The 20163-nt window shown below is 39.6% G+C and overlaps 1 protein-coding gene across 3 annotated transcripts in view; it reads right to left on the bottom strand.

The window, feature by feature from the left end:
* The window catches only part of Dcdc2 (doublecortin domain containing 2), a 133519-nt gene that overhangs the window by 45522 nt on the left and 67834 nt on the right, over nt 1-20163 (bottom strand). For 2 of the 3 annotated variants that reach the window (XM_048348382.1, XM_048348383.1), the window contains exon 9: nt 19756-19839. The exons of the other annotated variant lie outside the window; for it this stretch is intronic. In XM_048348382.1, coding sequence (XP_048204339.1) covers nt 19756-19839 — 84 coding nt within the window. The remainder of the gene's footprint in view (nt 1-19755; nt 19840-20163) is intronic. 3 annotated transcript variants of the gene reach the window in all.

Here is a 20163-nt window from a genome sequence, read left to right as displayed (position 1 = left end):
GGGGGAAGGGGGGTATGAGGGACAAGGTAACAAACAGTACAAGAAATGTATCCAATGCCTAACGTATGAAACTATAACCTCTCTGTACATCAGTTTTATAATAAAAAATTTTAAAAAAAGAAAATAGTCCTCATTCTAAAACTACTAATTATACTCCTGAGATGTAATCATCCCAAGGTAAATTCTATACATGTCTAAAACATGTCTTACACTTCCATATGTACTTCAGGGATCTCAGATTAGGGCAGCTACTGATGTACACAAAAATTCCTAAATAGCCTATAACCAGGATGGGAATATTCGAAGTTGTTCTCACAGTAAAATGTCTAAAAAGACCCAGGGATATTTTTCCTGGATGAAAACTAAGACAAGTATCAATAGCTGTCTCTAAATGACTGAAAAGCTATCAAATCAATTTATTTTTTTGAGCCAAGTGCCAGGAGCTCATGCCTGGCTAGCCACAGGAAGCTGAGATCTGAGGATCTGAGGATGGTGGCTCCAAGCCAGGATGGGCAGAAAAGTCCAATTATCTCCAATAAACTACCAAAAATCCAGTAGTAAAGCTGCGTCTCAAGTGGTAGGACACGGACGTTTGAGCAAAAAATGCTCAGGGACAGTTTCCAGACCTTCAGATCAAGCCCTAAGACCAGAAAAATAAAAGCAAATATTGTTGAGAAACAACAATGTTTGGCAGGCAATGTCACCAAGCTAAAATATGCATGAAAGTCATATAAGGCATCATTTACAGGGTAAAAAGCCAGAATATTTTAGAATCAATGAACTCTGGCCAGTTAGAATATTATAAACAGCCAGGGTGGCCATTGGCCCTACTGATGGGTGTCAGCTGAAAATCAGCCCTGATTATATGTCAGATTACTTCTTTTAATTCACTTGAAAAATTAATTATCATCCTTGAATCCTCAGTGGCTTTAAAGAGATACATTAGGAGGTAGAAAGAAGTTAGAGGTAGTAATTGAACATTGAGTTTATGCCAGTTTTTCTGATTACACACATCATGCAATTTATCTCCTGCTAATTGAACTATAGAGCTTTCTCCATCGGGATTTGGGGCTAAATTTGAAGTTAGTAGAAGTTTGTGGACTTCCACAAAATTATTTGGTCAAGAAGGTAAGAATAGAACTCCTCAGCCATATTGCTTCTCAAAGCTGTTTCCACCAATTAATTTCTGTTGTGGGTCCAGAAAATAGAAAATCATTCATGTTATTATTTGATTACCAAGCATTTTGGAATAAATGACTTACAGACTGGGGAACTGGTCAATTTCAAAATCGAAGCAATCCAAAAAGAGTAATCAAGGCTCTGTCATCACAGGGTAGATTGCTAGAACATAGTTAACAGCATCATGCTGGGAACAGAAACCAGAAGTGACACACAGAGGAGAAACAAATAAAACTGGGAACGACAAAGAATCGATGCCCTCTGCAAGCTGAGAGTCTAAAATATTCATAAAATTTCCATTGCCCAAAAGCAGCAGGGGCAACTTCATTTCAATTAAGAGGATGGGAAGAAAATTGAATGTTGTAATAAGATAATGAGCCCCTGCTAGTGCACAACTATTTGTGTAAAGTCAGTATGTCCTCAAAGCATTTGATATTAATATCAAGACAACCAGGAACAATGAAGGTAATTTGTACCTGCTTACATGAGTATACTGTAATCATTCTTGCTAGTTGTATAGTCCAAGAACTTGTCACTCCCTACAGTGGAATACAGGCTGAAATGTTCCCATTGGCTTATTAAGCCTGTGACCTTCAGCCACCTGGAGGTGGAAATGAACAGGTGGACACTTCATTATAGGTATGTGTAATGTACTATTAATGAAGATAAAAAATATAAAGGAGGAAAAATGCACCTTGTATTCTATTCTGTAGTTTTCTACAGGCCTTCCAAAGACTATAGCCAAAAATGGACAGAGAGAACTAAGTCTTTTTTTTTCCTTTTAGTGTTTTTGAAAATTATCTTGTCTATTCAAATGTCTAGAGTGTGTGATAATCTGATCTATGTATATGGCACATAATGATCAAACCAGAATACATAACTTTCCTGTCTCCTTAAACACTTCTTAGACTTTTTATTAGTGTATCATAAACCTAGCAATTACTTTTCCAATATTATCATTTTCTACACAGGGCCTTCAGAAGCACAGGGCATTTTATGTAACTATATGTCATGTCATCTTGCACCAGGAAAACTGCACTGTTTCCAGATCATGTATCACTCACAGGTCACAATAAAAGGGGCAATCACTGGGCTACTTAGTATCTTTATAGGAAGGTTTCATTTAGAAACTAAGAATTAAAATATCTGACATAAAAATAAACACTGAATCACATTTTTATGTCCTCTGGAGTTTCAAAATCACTTCTAAAATATTTCCTTAAAAAAACACTAGGGCAAAAACAAACAAAAACAAAAAACTGGCTTTTCTATATTCATGAAACATTCACTGGGGAGACTATTTAAATGTCTTTGGGGACAGGGAATGTGGCTTAGAGATAGAGTGCTTGCCTAGCATGCATAAAGCCCTAGGTTCGATTCCTCAGCATCACATACACAGAAAAAGCCAGAAGTGGTGCTGTGGCTCAAGTGGTAGAGTGCTAGCCTTGAGCAAAAAAAAAAAAAAGCCAGAGACAGTGCTCAGGCCCTGAGTCCAAGCCCCATGACTGGCAAAAAAAATAAAACAACAAATGTCTTTGACAGTGTTTTTAAAGTTTCACAAAGTACTCACAGAGTAATTTCAAATGAACTTATTTAAATAGGCTATGCTTTCCTAAGTTCTTCAAAACTGAGAACACACACACACACACACACACACACACGTGCTGTGTGTATATCTTCCTATATTTCATATTTTGATGGATTTCAAAATAGTAGGCACAATTTTCTCAAAAAGAAGTCACACAGTAGTAATTAAACAGTTTGGGTTTTGTTTTCTTTTTGGTATCTGAACCATCCACAAAAATCAAATCCAGACTTCCCCATGAGATCCCCATGGCTGATAGGAGTTCACACTAGGTCTCCTCCAGCTACATGTCATGCACCCCCCCCCCATCCCACACTTTTAACTGCCCAATTCCAACACTCAGTGCCATTGATGACTCAGAGCCTGGACACATACCAGTTTTCTGTCTGCATCTCTTTTGGCTATCTGCAGGAAAAAAAAAAAAAAGGCTTCCTTCCATCTAGCACCAAAAACCAACTTCCCTGCAGTCTTCCTGTCACCTTCCCCTGTCTTTCTATACCCTCAACTCCAGTCAAGCCTCTGGGATAACATTTCTACAGCATAAATAGATCCTTATCTAACATCTCACAAGGGTATGGGAGCCCCTAGGGACAGGTGATATATATCAATCACTCAAGAAGAGCCTGATGTGGGCAAATCTATAAAGGAAGGACAAACAAACAGATGGACGGACCAATGGGTGGATGGATGGGGGGGGAGGTGGATGGATGGATGGGTGGGTGGGTGGATGGATGGATGGATGGATGGATGGATGGATGGATGGATGGATGGGTGGATGGATGGGTGGGTGGGTGGATAGATGGATGGATGGATGGATTGATGGATGGATGGATGGATGGATGGATGGATGGATGGAAGGATAGATTCTGCTAAAAAGGCACTGGAGATTTCTAGCCTGGCAAGGTCTTTCCTCTGCATTCCCTCCTCTATCCAAACACATAAGAGCAAGAGAGAAAAGAAGGATATTTTTTAATATAGCCAGAAAGCAGCAATCAGCAATTAAAGGTAGGGCAGAAAAGCCAAGTGGGGTGCAAGACTGCAACTGTGGGTATCTTCCAGCTCCTCCTCTGGAAAGACACAGTGCGGCAGGAAACTCCCTGCTTCAAGAAACTGTGTTCACTCTACTAGCATGGGGGGTTAAGGCCAAGCTGAGGTGGAGGTGGCTAACCTAGAGCTCATCAGGTAACACATGGTAGATCTGAGGTCTACATCTGCCAGCTTCCCAATTCTGGCTGCAGAATCTGTAAGATGAGGCTAATAAGGGTTCACCTCATGGGGTCACTGAGACTACAATGAGTTAATATATTTACAGTGCTTAGAACAAAAGCTGACATCATACAAGTATTGACTATAATTATTGTCACTATCACTTTTTTATTATCTTGTTGTTGTTGTTGGTTGTGCGGCTTGAACTATGGCCCTGGGAGTTATCCCTGAGATTTTTTTGCTCAAGGCTAGCACTCTACCACTTTGAACCACAGCACCACTTCCAGTTTTCTGGTGGGTAATTGAAGATAAGAGTCTCACAGACCTTCCTGCCCAGGTTGGCTTCAAACCATGATCCTCAGGTTGCAGCCTCCAGAGTAGCTCGGATTACAGGCCTGAACCGCCAGCACCTGGCTCATTTTTTAAAATTATTATCATTATCATTATCATTGCTGAAAGGGTGATTTTATAAAAAGGAACAACAACTGATATCTTTTGCTCCAGCATGGCAGCTTTTCTGGCTCAGGCATTCTCTGTGGCCATGAACGTCCTCAGATGTCACGACCCATATGGCCAAGCTTTGAAAATGCTGGGGGTAGGATCCATACATTTCTGAGGTAAGTCTGGTTCTGGAAATAGGGGAAACATCACAGGAATGGGTATGGGGGAAAGGACATTGGGCAGGAAAGAGTTATAGATAACAGGAGGATGGGGGCGGGGGAGGCTCAGCTTATCCACCACCCACTTCATGAGTGAGGCTCATTGCCTTATTCCTGTATTAATGCCTGCTCTTCATTTCCTATCTTATAACAATAGTGCATATTTATAAGGTCTATTATCCAGCTTCTGGATGAAGAGAACTCGCCTGCCAATCAACAATATATCATTCAAAAGACCTCAAAGCAGCCAGCCAACAATGCCTGTGTTTTTAAGGAAAGAGTTGCCATAAACAGAAAGGAAAAAAGAATTCACACTAGAACATAAAGTCAAGAAGATGTAGAAATGGATAGAGGGTGTTGCTACTAACAATTAAAACTCTACTTCTGCTCCTCCCATCTCGAAAGGAAAAGTGAAGAGATGGTGACCTGCCTGTGCATCCAGCTGTCCAAATGAAAATATGATTTGGAACCAAGAAGCCTGATCAAAAGGCTTTCCTCTGAAGAAAATGCGTGCATGAGATTGGTTTTAAAATAACTCATCCGTGGTGAGGAAAGAACAGATGACTTCGCTGCTGGAAAATTACATGAGATGGTTAGAAGTCACTCTGACCTTTCAGCCGGGAAAGAAGATCACAGAGCTGCCTCTGAGGTCTTAGCCTCTCCTCCTTTGATCTGACTGGGTAAATGTCACTGTGTTCAATGAGAGAAGCAAATTCTGCATTTGAAGGGAGTGGGCAGAATCCCCATGAGGCAGGAGTATGACACTGTCCTTCCCTCCCACATTCTAGCCTCCCCCTCTGTGCCTTCTTACCCTTTTCTTCTGCATTTCACCAGCCTAAAGACCACAGCTTTTGTCCCTCTCCCAGCCTATGCCAGCCTGACTTCCCCTAAGAGCACTCCAGGTCCCACATCATTCTTCCTAAACCAAATCCCTCATTGCCAATAGCTGACATTTGAAGTAATGTAATGAGCCAGATGCAGGTGGTTTACACCTATAATCCTAGCTACTCAGGAGGCTGGGATCTGAGGATCGCAGTTCAAAATAAGTAAAGGCAGGAAAGTCCGTGAGAGTCTGATCTCTAATAAACTACTCAGAAGAAAGCCTAAAGTGGCTGTGGGGCTCAAGTGGTAGAATGCTAGGCTTGAGCAAATGAAGCTCTCAGGAACAGAGCCCAGGACCAGAATTCAAGCCCCAGGACTGGCAAAATAACAACAACAATAATAATAATAACAACAACAACAACTTGGTGAGCTGACGTGATGTAGACCCCTCCTGTGGGAAACATGCAGGAATGAGACTAAATATGAACTCAAAAATTTTATTCACCACTCAGCTCAAAAAGAGAGCAGTCTCCATTCTTTGAAGGAAAGTGGGTAGAGATTTAGACTGAAAGGGCTGGGAGTTAGGATTCTAATGCCCATACTCTAGGGTGCTGGAAATGAGACCCCAGTATAAAATCAGGACCTTTATATGAGTTTCACATACCTGAAAAGTGGTCTTTAAAACTGTCTGGTAGGCTACAATACAGCAGGAAACCTAGACATCTCTCTAGGGCCCTTGAGAACTCAAACTTCAACCATGTGCCATGTGCAAGGCTAACTGATCTGAATTTGCCCTATTCATCTGTCTGTAGCCAAGGCAGTAACCATAAGACTGATCCAAAGCAGCTAGGTGCAAGTGGTTCATGATCTGTAAGCCTAGCTACTCAGGAGGCTGAGATCTGTTCAAAGACAGCTCTGGCAAGAAAAGTCCTTAAGTCTCTTACCTCCAACTATCAGAAAAACTGGAAGTGGAAATGTAGCTTAAACTGGTAGAACACTAGCCTTGAGCAAAAGAACTCAGGGACAGCACACAGGCCATGAGTGCAAGCCCCATGACAGACAAAAATAAACTAGTCCTCAGGAAAATCTCAATAGCCTCAGCAGGAACAAATGCAGCTGATGGGAGATAAATGTGCTTTCTTGATACTAAAGGAAATTTTAAGACACAAGAATGACTTAGCAGAAGAAACAAAACTTCCTGTTGAAAGCTAGTTCACCATCAAAATTTACAAATGATGAGAATAGAATCACTATAGAGGAAAGTTTGTAGACCCAGAAAATAAGAGAATCAGCACTCAGAGGGCAGGAGATAACAGAACAACTTTAAAAGGGATGATTTTAAAAGTGCTTAAAACAATTAGAGACCTAACGTATGAAACTGTAACCTCTCTGTACATCAGTTTGATAATAAAAATTTGAAAAAAATAAATAAAAAATAAAACAATTAGAGATGAGATTTTAAAAACATAGTGAAATAAGGCTGAATATATAAACAAAAGCTTTGAGAAAGGCTCCAAAAGAACTAGAACAACTATTGCTATTGCCATGCAAGTTTTGAAAGACAGATGAAACAGATAAACCCAGCAAGAGAAAATATTAATAATCTGGAAAATAGGTCTTAAAGAAATTGCCAACATGCAACATGGGAAAAAAAGAAGTAAAAAACAGATATATATATCAAATACAATCTAGCCAACTTCTAAAAAAGAAAGCTGCATATCTCTCCCTATACTAGATATGAATCATGAAATGATATAATCTACTCACCCTCCAAGTATATGGTTTGGATCTTAAATGTCCCCCAAAAGCTCACTCTGGAAGGTGTGGTACCCAGGCAATAGCACTATTGGGAGGTAGTGAGAACAACTGGGAAAGGGGCCTAAATTGGAGGAAGTAGGTCACTAGGGAATGCTGGACTCAGCTCCACCCCCTCATCCCCCACACACAAACAATGTGATGGTTTTCATTGTGTTATGATGCAGCACAAAGGCCTTCATCAGATGCCAGAGCCATCTCTTGGATTTCACAACCTACAAAATCATGAGTCAAATAAGTTTCTGTTCATTATAAATAACCCGATCTGTGGCATTCTATTATAGCAACATCAGATGGACTAAGACAGTTCTGTATCCTTATCATACACAGAAGTAATGTTGAAAGGATGGCAGTTTGGGGCACAATGGACTTTGAAGCCAGACAAATCCGTTTTGAAATTTAACCACATCCCTTTATAGATGCATACAATATGTATGTTCTCCAGCCTCTCTCTGGGCTAGTGATTGGGGCATGGTGGTAGATGACTAAGAATCTCATCTTGTAAATAATCAGAGTCAGAATCCAATACTGGCTTGAGATCCTATCTACCAAACAACCTAAAAGCAAAAGGACTGAATAGGCATGGCTCAAACCCTACCACTCCAAAACAAATACAGGAACAACACTATGTATCTATTCAAAAAATAATTTATCATTATCATCATACAACATTGCATGATAATGTTCTAAGAAGTAGAGCTTTGGGTTCAAAGGTCAACCATTTCACTTTCCAGACCCAGGACTTCACACACAAGTTACATGGTCTGATCTGAACTCCTTCAGGTCTCAAATTTCTTATATATAAAACTGAGATAACAGCTTTCTCATGTCACTGTGATGAAAATTATACAGTAGGCATAAAGAACACAGAGTATTGCCTGGACCTACAAAGCCCTTAACCAATGGTTGGTATTATTTTTTTAGACCCAATTTGCCACAACCAGTTGAACTAGCAGGAGATATGTGATTAAGCAAAGGTCATTGTATGACCTTTGGAATATTAAGACACTCAAAGGTGCATTTTAATGTGTAATTCCTTCTAGGATAAAAATATGTCTTTGCTACATGCCAAGTCTTTGACTATATTAACTGGTAACTTATCCATATGAAAAAATGTACTGGCCCACCTCATATAAAGACACAACAAATGAAAATGACTATAAAAGCCAGGAGCTGGTGGCTCATGCTTATAATCCTAGCTACACAGGAGGCTGAGATCTGAGGATGGCGGTTTGAACCCCGCCCGGGCAGAAACGACTGTGAGATTCTTACTTCCAACTAATTACAGAAAAAGCTGAAAGTAGGGCTGTGGCTCAAGCAGTGGAGTGCTAGCCTTGAGCAAAAGGAGCTCAGGGATGGAGCCCAGGCCCAGAGTGCAAGCCCCAGGACTGGCACACACACACAAAAACACTATAAACATTACAAAAATGAACTTCTCTATAAGTGTTACAATAGAATAGGGGCTCAATAGGGAATTGCTAATAAGATGTTTGAAAACACAATGCATCTGTCTTCCCATAATCCCAATTAACCTAATGGCTTATTCTTTAAAAAAAAAATTTTAAAGGTTAGTACCAATTATCAATGTGCCATCCCGGGAGCAGGTTTAGTTCCTTTGTTCATACTTAATCATTTTAGGTATTTGTTTTAGGAATATAATAGAAAAATGAGAAGTTCGTAATCTCTAAGGGTCCTTGCAATTTGATTTTTGGAATTCAGATTCAATATGTTAAAATTCAATCCTACAATGAACTCTTCATCCTAAAGTGACTTGCTGAAAAATACTTGGTTACTGGGCAAACAAAAGAGTGAGCAGAGTGAAAGACTTTGCCTTCTAACTCACTCTAAATGAAAGCTAATGTCAGCTGATTACTTTCAATGTTCCTGTAATTAAAAATATACAACAATTGGGACTCCCTGGAGATGGCTTTGACTGGCAAAAGCCCATTGAACTAGTAGCAATTGTTCAAATTCTACTGGGGATCTGATGGCTTTGATTCCTGCCTAGGAAGACAGTTCTCTATTCACTATGATAGCTCTTTTTTTTAATTCCTTTGAGGAATTGCATGCAGCTTCTTCTGAAATTTTTAAAACAATGCAGCCTCAACTTTGCTTGCAGCTGGGCTGCTATGATACACAGAACAACTTCAGCCTTTCCTAAAGGAATCAGAAGTTTCAACACAAAATAAGGATGTCCTTGTGGTAAGATTCTTGTACTTGAAGCTTTTAGCTCCTTCTACCTCTGTGTGTATTATATCCAGACCTAAAGAAATCAAGTTCAAAAGTTATATCTAAAAAAAAGAAGAAGAGGAAGAAAGGTGGAGATGGAGAGGGAAGATGAAAACCTCATCCTCCAACTGTATTGTTCAGCGATAGCATACTCTGTTCAACATTTGGGCAGAGTGGATATTCTGCTCAGACAAAGTGAATGATTGTGGCCTTCTCTCATCTCATTTCTCTGTAGGGTAACAGAATGTCAGTTATAATATTCTTTGAATTATAAACTGAGGGGATAAAGCTCTTTTTTATTGTGTCAGGTGTGATCGGTGACTGCAGTCTAACAGGATCAAGTGTGCTGCTCACTTGAAGAACAGCAATGAGGTAAGCACGGCTCTAACGCAGTCTGGTTGGAGGCTCATTAATTAGCCACTGCTCATGAAGGCCGCCAAAGAGACACTGTAAGCACAACCGCAGTCTGAGAAGCCTAATTGGTAAGCTGAAGCCCTGCATGATTTATCAGGTTTTTACACCAATTCCTGGCAGCCTCCTTACTCCATCCTCTTGACCAACCCCATCTGCTACTCCCGTGAGTAGCAGAAGGCAATGGGGAAGGTGGAATCTATTAAGCCAAAGGCAAGTGTGGCCAACAGGTAAGGCAAAGCCAAAGGCCAAAATCAGACCATTCACTCCAGGCTACAGGGCCAAAGGAGAAGAGACTGGGGTCACCGATAAGCAGAGGTGGCCTGAGCTCACTACCTATCTTGGTCCCTTCTCTGGGGTCAGTAATTAAGACAAGCTGAGATGCCTGGGTGGACCCACCATGCTTATAGGGCAAAGATTCAACACGGGTAGTAATTCTGCAAATAGTATATAACTCTTGCCTAGGGCAATGAAAAATGTGCTCTGAACACACATATAGTCTAGGCATTCAAATTCCAAATGCATGTTGTGCCTCCTGATGACATAAGACAAAAGTTACTGGTGGTAAAACCATGAGACTCACAATTTGCATTCACAAATTTATATGAAATGTGTGAACAGTTCTAAAAGACAAACTGCTTGAGGTTGGAAATAATACAAATTATTCTGCAAAGATGCCATTTTTCCAACTTGCAACCCAATCCTTGCACCTATCCTATTTAGTATAAAAAATATATAAATCATATCCCGAAAGCACTATACCAAATGGCACACAGGCACCAAAATTGCATAGCATGATGACGCATAATTGTGGCACTTTCAAACAGCATTTGAGAACATGTCACAAGCAATGAAAAATGTAATTTATTTCTACTGACAGATATTAATTGCTCTGTGTTAGAAAATTTGTGAACCATTACTGAAAAGCAAAAATGGTAACATAAATGCCTAGAAAACAACCACAAGGAAAGAGGTATAGTTTAATCATTAAAAAAAATACCTCTCATAACACAAGGGGAGGAAATTTCTCTAAGAGGACAGTTACTATTAACATTTGTAATTTGTAGCCATCACACAACAGGAAAAAGCTCAAATATGCAGTCATTTCCAGCATGTCTGAAGTGTTATTAATTTCCAATATCACTGGCTAATTGAAGTTTAAAGTTCTATTCTGTTTCCTTCCCAAAATACCTTTGTTAGGGCAAAATGGGGCATTTTCAGGGGGACTTCAAAACAGGATGTATGCAGAATAGATCATTTCTTCAGAAGTTCCCAAATGGTCACAAATCAGTTCATTTGTAGCATGAGATGTTTTTGTTTTTCTTTATTAGTATAAGTGTTGTCATTGTTGTTAATCAATTTGTGTCTTTCAATTCAGTGATGATGAAATTTAGATGGTAGATGAATGGATCAAAAAATGCGGTATATACACACAATGGAATTCTATGCTTCCATCAGAAAGAATGGCATTGCCCCATTCATAAGGAAATAGAAAGACTTGGAAAAAAATCATACTAAGTCAAGTGAGCCAGACCCAAAGAAACATAAATTCTATGTTTTCCTTCATTGGTAATAATCAGTATATGTCTAGGACAGTCCTAGCGGAGGATCACAGTAACTCAATGGCTAAGTACATATTATCATATGATGCTAAACAAAATGAACCCCGAGGTATGGGAACAAGAGGTTCTTAATTGTGGTTGTCATTTTAATGTACTATGTGAATTTTTTTTCTTTAATTTTTCTTCCCTATGCTTTAGCCCCTGTTTTCATTGTATTTGATTTGGGTACCCTGGGTATTATATATACATTTGTTTGAATTAGGGAAGAGAAGAGGAATACCCAAATGGTGAGACAAAGGATAAAAGGCAAACCAATGCAACAGCAATACTCACAAGACAATATTTTGAAATTTAACTGTACAGCTCTGGGGGTGGGGAGGAAAGAAGGTAGAGAAAAATGAGGGAGGAGGTAACAAAGTTTGACAAGAAATGTGCTCACTGCCTTACATTTGTAACTGTAACCCTTCTGTATATCACCTTGACAATAGAATTAAATTTAAAAATAAAAAAAAGAAATTTAGACAACAATGTTAGGTTATAGTATCTTCCACAGCCAGTATGTCTAACCATACATACGTCACCCTGACTCCTGAAACTCTGGAATCTTCGAGAGAACACTAGGTAAGACTCTTTAGTCTCTGGCCTGGACATGGCCCAACACCTGTGCTATTACCCATTCTCTTTCACACATTCACAGAGACTGTGTCCGCTAAGCCTCATTTCTACAGCATAGCTTCAAACTCACCTCTCCTGAGCACATTCTGACACCTCATATCCAAATTTGGCCCTGAATTCCTACATCACTTCTGACATCAAGGCACTGCAGGTCTTACAAAATACTAGGGTGAGGGATGAATATGGTAGGTCATGCCTATAATTCCACCTACTCACGGTCTGTGGCTGGCCCAGGAAGAAGGACAGGACTCTATTGAAAAATAGAGTCCTGGGAATGTGGATCAAATGGTAGAGTATTATGTCTGGCAAGAACCAGGCCCCAAGTTAAGTCCTCATTACTGTCAAAAACAAAACAGAAAACAATGGGAACCATGCACTGGTGACTCATACCTATAATCCTAGCAACTCAGGAGACTGGGATCTGAGGATTGTGGTTCAAAAATCTAGCCCAGGCAGGAAAGTCCTTGAGACTCTCATTGCCAATAAAACTACTTAGAAGAGGCCAGACGTGGCACTGTAGCTCAAGTGGTAGAGCACCAGCTTTGAGCAGAAACTCAGGGACAGTGTCCAGACCCTTCAGGCTTCAGGATAAGAAAAAAGAAAAACGAAAATAAAAAAGAGGGGAGGGGAATTAAGAACTATTATTTTCTGCAAGTGAAATAATATCATATTTTTAATCCTAAAAAAACCATGGAAATTACTACATGTAATTATACTTAGTAATATTACTGGAAACAAAGTCAAATGTGTAAATCATATTTAATAAATCATATTTTAATAAGCTACCAAGTATCTGAAATTTGATTTTAATTTAATTTTCAAGTTTAGAAAATTAAACTAGAAAATGATACCATGGTAATATTACCAGAAGGCATAATATATCTGTAAATAAACCCCAAAAAGATAAGAAACACAGGACAGCCATAAAACATAAAAGACAAACTAAGAAGTATTTGAACAAATGGAAGGATATACATCCTATTTGATTCAATATTTTAAAGACTGAGCTATGGCTATAGCTATAATTCAGTGCCAACTAAAATCCTGAAGAAGAGTTATTTTGGAAATTTGGAAATGGATTCTAAAATGCATTGGAAATAAAAAGGACACTGAACAGAGAAAGCAATCTTTACAGAGCTAAATTTGCCAAAGGATATCTGATATTCTTAACTGATGGTCAAGTAAAACAATTAAGGAACAGTGGCAAAACAAAGTGAAAGGGAAACAGAGACACATGTGGAGAAACATGGAATTTAAGACAAAGTTGACAACATGCTTCAGAGGAAATGATGTGTGATTTGATAACCACATGGAGAAAAACTATCTCAACCCCTCCATCATCCTATATCCTCAAAACAATTCAAAATATATTGAGGCTTTGAAAGTAGCAAGTAAGGCAAATCAAACTTCCAGACCCTCAAAAACCTAAGAATCCATGGGGGAGACAAAATTTTTATTTTAAGGCAAGATCTACCCTAATTAGAGAACTAGACATTTTTAAAGATGAAATACTTCTGCTCTACAAAAATAGTAATTAAGAAAATGACAAAACAAGGTCCAGAACAGGAAAGCTATTTTTGATATATTTATTCAATGAAAGAATCACAAAGGAAGAGATATAGCCCAACAGTAGAACCCTTGAATGGTATGCACAAGACCCTATGGTCTGCAAGCACAGTGGGTAAGGAGGTCAGGAGAGAGAACTATAAATGAAAATGGGGTCTATGAAGCAGAAATACAGGCATACAATTTGAATAGGACCTTTATGATTTAAAAACAATTCAAATGGAAAAAAGACATTGGGAGAGCATTCAATTTCATCCATCAGGAAAATGCAGATGGAAAGCATAATGAGAGAACACTGTCATTTTCTTAATAATAACAAATATTATATAACAAATATTGACTGTAGTAATTCAAACTTCAAACACAGATGGCATGGGTGTGAGCTAGTACAGCTACTTTGAGACATCAGTGACATCCATTAAAGATGAAATAGGTACACATGGCCCAGCATCTCAATGGGAATATGTATATTTACCAAAGCGACATAGATAATGTTCCTAGAACATAGACAGTGCTCATTCAAACACCAAACTGGGAACAACTGTGAAATCATTGCAGAGTACAGAAATGAAATTATCCAACACACAATAGAATCCTGCATATTTCAAGGAGAAAAGCTATTGCTACATACAAAATAATAATAATAAATAAACAACTCATTAACCTGACTCTGAGGGAAAGAAATCAAAACAGAAAGGATTACAACAAAATATGCAGTCTTATTCCTTTTTTAAGTTCAAATAGAAGAAAATATAACCAATGAAAAGAGAAGTTACGGTCATGGTTTCATCCCGGGTTGATGTCTTGAGGGATGGAGAAAGAAGGGATTGTGAGTTACTAGCCATGTTCTGTGTCTTAATCTGATGCTTGGTTATTCACATCTATTCCATTTGTGATCATTCATCAAGGCCTATGATGTGCTTGCACACATCTCTGTATGTTACACGTCAGGGAAAAAAAAAAAAAAAAAGCTTATCTTTTTCCCGAGAGACAGAAAGAGAGAGAAGGTTGCATATGCTCAGATTAAAATAAAAGAATGGCCAGGCACTAGTCGCTCATGCCTGTCATCTTAGCTACTCAGGAGGCTGAGATCTAAGAATGGCAATTTGAAGCAAGCCTGGGCAGGAAGGTCCGAGAGACTCTTATCTCCAATTAATCACAGAAAAAGCCAGAAACTGAGCTGTGGCTCAAGTGGCAGAGTGCTAGCCTTGAGCAAAAGTGAGCTCAGGGACAGTGCCCAGGCTCTGAGTTCAAGCCCCAAGACCATAAATTAAATAAATAAATAAATATAACTGGTTAAAAAGAATAAACAAAGGAGTGGGGCCACCTGAGTCTGTGTAGGCACAGGAGAGGGATTCATTGGCAGGCTAATGATCATACCTTTAGAACATTTTGTTCAGGCCACTGGAGTTCTGCCCTAACATTTAACATGACAAATTAGAAATGTAAATAACTGTTAGTCCAAAGTGGCTTTTAAATCCTCTAATAATGGAAAATCCGATACCGCATAGACAGCATTACACAAACAATAATTCTACATTATAAAATGAGGAAAATTCATCAACTCAGGTCTTAATAGCCTCCATTTTTTTTTTTTACTGGTATCTTCCAAGGCTGCCGTTATCTTGGCAGCACAGGGCACTGATTCAGGGCCCATACAACCAGGTTGACTTTTTAGCAAAATTATAGCAAGATTAATTTCTGAGTTTTCCCTTAACAGATGCACACATTGCACCTAAGCTCTAATATTGATTCCTTAAGTCAAGTAAGCAATCATTTTTCTAACCTATTACTTTGTTCTATGCTTCTACTTACATGGAAGTGTGTGTGTGTGTGTGTGTGTGTGTGTGTGTGTGTGCACATGTGCTAGTCCTGGAGCTTGAAACTCAACATTATGGCAGAGATCCTATTAATGTCTACATCACTATAAGATCTTTGAAACAGCTGCAGGTGCCCTCACACCTGTAATCCTAGCTACTCAGGAGGCTGAGATCTGAGAATTGAGGTTTGAAGCCAACCTGGGCAGCAGTCTGTGAGGGGCTCTTACCTCCAATTAACCACCAAAAAGCTGGAAGTAGAGCTGTGGCTCAAGTGGCAGAGTGCTAGCCTTGAGCAATAAGAGCTCAGGCCCTAAGTTTTTGAGCCCCAGGAGTGGCACAAAAAGAAAAGTTTGATTAACAAATCTGATTTAATCCAGCTAGCCTTAAGTAGAAAATATCATCATTACTAATAGCAATGCCTAACTTCAAATGAAAACATGCCAACAACTTCAACCACATTCAGAAAAAAATGCATCCTGTCATCGAACTTTCAGGTAACAAACTGTGTTTGAAATTGAGCCAGATGAAGGGTTTACCAAAGTGAGTTAAGACATTACTCGGGAGAGTATATGGACCCGTGGGGCAGGGCAGAACAACAGATGCTTCTGTCACAAGGTTAACACACATATCTGGGAAGTCAGATCCTGCTATGATCACTGCTGGGCGCCTTCAGATGAGATGGAGCCACCAAAGGCCTTCTAGAAAAGTTATGAGAGCTGTGAGGATGTTCTATACACAGGCAGAGGCAGGGGAGCATGCACAGAAGAGGATGGTGGGGGATGAAGCTGGAGAGAAAGGCTACACAAGGAGTTTCATCAGGAAAGGTGGGTTTTTTCAGAACACCATCAAGGCACAGCTGTGAAGGATGGGTGAAAAGGGAGTGTAAGAGGACATCTAGACACAAGGGCTGCCATGTGTTCTATGTGAGAAAGAAGGAGCTTAAGCCAGGGATGGCTAGAAGGGCCACATCCAAGAGAACATGAGAAGATAAAAACCAAAGGGAATTGGCTTGTTTGGGTGTGGAGAATGGGGATGGCATGGAGAAGTTTAGGCCAGTTCTAATCCCAGCAAAATTAAAATGGTGGGGGGTGGTAAGAAGAGAAGTATAAAGGAAGGAGGCAGAGACTGCCAATCATCAAAAGATGGGAGCTGAACACCTCTCCTGCTTCCTTCATAGCAACACAGATCCCACTCCAACCTGGACGTGGGTAATGTCCTGCAATGGGGGATGTAGGAGGAAAACTGAATAGAAAGAGGATCCAGGGCTTAGAGAATACTATTTTTAATACATGAAGGTAAGCACCTATGAGAAATCAAGGTAGAAAGGAGTTTCAAGGAGTCAGATATATAAGCCTTAACTAAGAAAAGAGGTGAAGCAAATTTCCAAGGCCTAAAAAAGAAAAAGAAAAAAACTATTGAGATCTCAACTCCTCTGCCAAAGAAGAGCTTTGTAATAAAAACTATAGAACAACAAAGATTAAAAGCTCACTGTCACTTTAAGAAAAGGTCACACTTTCTGGTTGTTTTTGTGAATGATGGCATGTAGAGTAAACTATGATATAATTTTAATCACTCATAACTTCTACAAGAGTGCACATTAACTTGTCATGTGATTTGAGAAAGGATATGGCATTGGGAGGTTGAACAGCAAGGAAGAAGAAGGAAAAAAAAAAAAGAAAGAAATTACAGCAATGCAATTCTCCATTGTCCAATAAGCAAATTTCTCAGCCATAATTCCCCTTCCCTGTTCATCCCTGTTCATATTAAATTAAACTACTAGTCTAACTTGGGAGGTTAATTAACATTTAACTATTCTTGATTTTAAAATGCACTAGAGATTTTAAATGCTCAAATCAGCCCCTTTTCTTTTATTTTCTGCTCTTCCTTCTCCCCCAAATTCTATGCCCAGAACTTCCTTTCTCAAATAAACACTAATTCCAAATCTCAGCAGTCAGCCCTCCCTCCCCTGCGCTTTTCATCTTGCACAGGTATTCTGCTACTGGCCACATTCAATCTTTACTCCGAAGCACTTTCTAGTCTCCAACTCAATTTTAAGCTTCATGAGGAAACGGTAGGTTTTCTCTATCTTTCTGCCTGTCCTCTGAGGCCAATATTCACTGCACTGACAATAAAATGTGATGGAGCTTAAGAGTAACAAGATTAACCTACAAGCACCTGATGGGAAAGAGATGATTACTGTTGGTTATTTTTAGTTTTTAGAATTTTTAATAGAATAAGAAATGATTCTTCCTACCCAGCTGATCTCTCTCTCTCTCTGTGTCTCTCTCTGTCCTTCTACTCTTTTCTAATCCTACTGACCTTCTTCAACTTCTTTATCATTCTTCCAAGAGACTTCTTCAGCTGTTAACTGCCAATTAGAGGGGCAATTGAGTCTTAGATGGGAAAAGGAAGGAAGCTATGAAAGGCAGCTAGCTCAGGAAACATGAATTAATCATCTACAGTGGCTTTCACTGCAGCATCTCTCAGTTCAAATTCAGTTCTGCACTTCTCACATGGAAACCAGTCCTAACTAATGTCTCCTCACATAAATACTTTTTTTGTTGTTGTTCCCAGACTAGGACTCAAAGTTCCCTATCTGATGTTGGTTTGCAGTCATTGGTTGGAGCTCTACCACCTAAACCACATCTCCAACCTACAACTTCTGTCACCAATAAGCTCTTCAGACACTTCCTGAATTGAAAAGGGGGGTTCTTATTCATTTTTATGAACATACATTATTACAAAAGTGCACAATAATCATGCTCCCAAATAACCTCAGGGTGAACTTGTGAATAAAGTCTAATGGGAAACTGTTGGCCGGCAACTTCAGATTTCAGATCTACATTTGACACAGAATTTCTGCCACATAATAGAGAAAGCTCTATTTGTGTTTATCATCTATTCTTCTTTGCATCCTTCTTCTGGTATTTGCTCTTAAGAATCAACATTAACTCTTTACCTTTAGGTCTATGAAATTAGTATTCTTTTTTTTTTTTTGCCAGTCTTGGGGTTTGAACTCAGGGCCTAGGCACTGTCCCTGAGCCTCTTTATGCTCAAGGCTAGCACTCTACCAACTGAGCCACAGCTCCACTTCTGGCTTTTTCTAAGACATTTATTCAAGTCTCACGAACTTTCCTGCCCCAGCTGGCGGCTTCAATCCAAGATTCCCTGATCTCAGCCTCCTGAGTGGCTAGGGTTACAGGTGTGAGCCACTGGCGCCTAGCTGCTTCTTTTCTGTGGCTCTAGTCCTCACCTGTTGGCTGGCAACTTCAGATCAACATATGCAAAGAATGTCTTCCTCCAGCTCAACTGATTGCCACACAGCTGCCTTTCTCTCCCATTCCTTGAGAATGAATAGCAACAACCATCTCCTGTTACCCAGCAAAACACTCAGTGTCCTCTCACCAGGGTCCCACTTAATGTCCTACCTCCCTGTAGCAGTGTATGACATGCTTTGTTAATCCAGTTAACTGCATATGTCTTGTCTGCTCTCCTCTCTCCATCTCACTTGTCAAAGACTATTTATTACATTCACCATCATCCCTTCCCTTGTCAGTTACATATTAAATGACTTCTAGATTTTCATACCTCTGGGAAACTCCCCTAATCCGGAATCCACACAACTCTCTCCCATCAGCTGTCTCTCCAAAATACAGATAGGGCTTGCCACTCTCTCTTTGGGCTTCCGGAGCTAACAGCTGCAACCTCAGCCCTAACCAGTGAGGCTGCCAGGTAGGGCTTTTCCAAGAACAAAGACTCAGGACACCCAGTATTCTGTCCCCCCAATTCTGGAAAAAGTCACAAAGCCTAGAAAGGTCTTTGGAATGCTGGAGAAGTCAGAAAGCTCTCTGAACCTCTGTGTCCTGAGCTATCATATCAGGATAATGATATTTACCTGATAGGGCTTTTTGAAAAAATGTGAGAATATGGAAAAGTGGACCCCCTCCTAAGTGTTATTATTTCTTTATACCTATTACATCTTCTCTTTTCTCTCGCCTTATCCTCTCCACATGCCCATATGAATCTACTTAAGATTCTCTGGAGCTGACATGAAATTCAACATGCCTCCACACCTATTCTCGGCCTCTTTCCTTGCCCAGGGTTGATTCCCCCTCCTCCCTCTGAGAATGATCCACACATCCTTTAGTGTTTGTCATTTCCTTTCCCTCATGGCCTGCTCCTTAGGAAGCCCCGCCATGAAGGGGGACTTCCTTCCCAACACATACCTAGACAGTGACATTTGACATGTACTGAGGCTTGAGGGGAGAACTCTGCTACTACATTCGCATCCCCAGAGCCGGACATGGTGCCTGTTGAGAATATAAAATGTTATTAATCAAGGTTATTGTTTCTGTATGTTCAATCTAATTTAACATTACATGGAAATTAGAGTGTGATAAAGTATAGTGGATAAATAGCAATGTTTAGAATCTGGATTGGGTTCCAGTTTCCTTCTACCATTTAGCAGCTATGTTACCTTGAGTAAGTCACTTAACTGTTGGCTTTTCAGTTTTCTTCATCTTCAAAGTTGGAGCGTAAATGTATATACCTCTTAGATCCTCAGTGAGGAATAGATATGAGACCTCAACAGCCCTCCAGTTTAAAAGTAAACACTTAAGTATGTAAACTTAGAA

Source organism: Perognathus longimembris, chromosome 6 (genome assembly GCF_023159225.1).
Source record: "Perognathus longimembris pacificus isolate PPM17 chromosome 6, ASM2315922v1, whole genome shotgun sequence".
Lineage (NCBI taxonomy): Eukaryota > Metazoa > Chordata > Mammalia > Rodentia > Heteromyidae > Perognathus > Perognathus longimembris.
The sequence above is the reverse complement of the archived record's forward strand: the minus strand, read 5'-3'. Positions and strand labels throughout refer to the sequence as shown.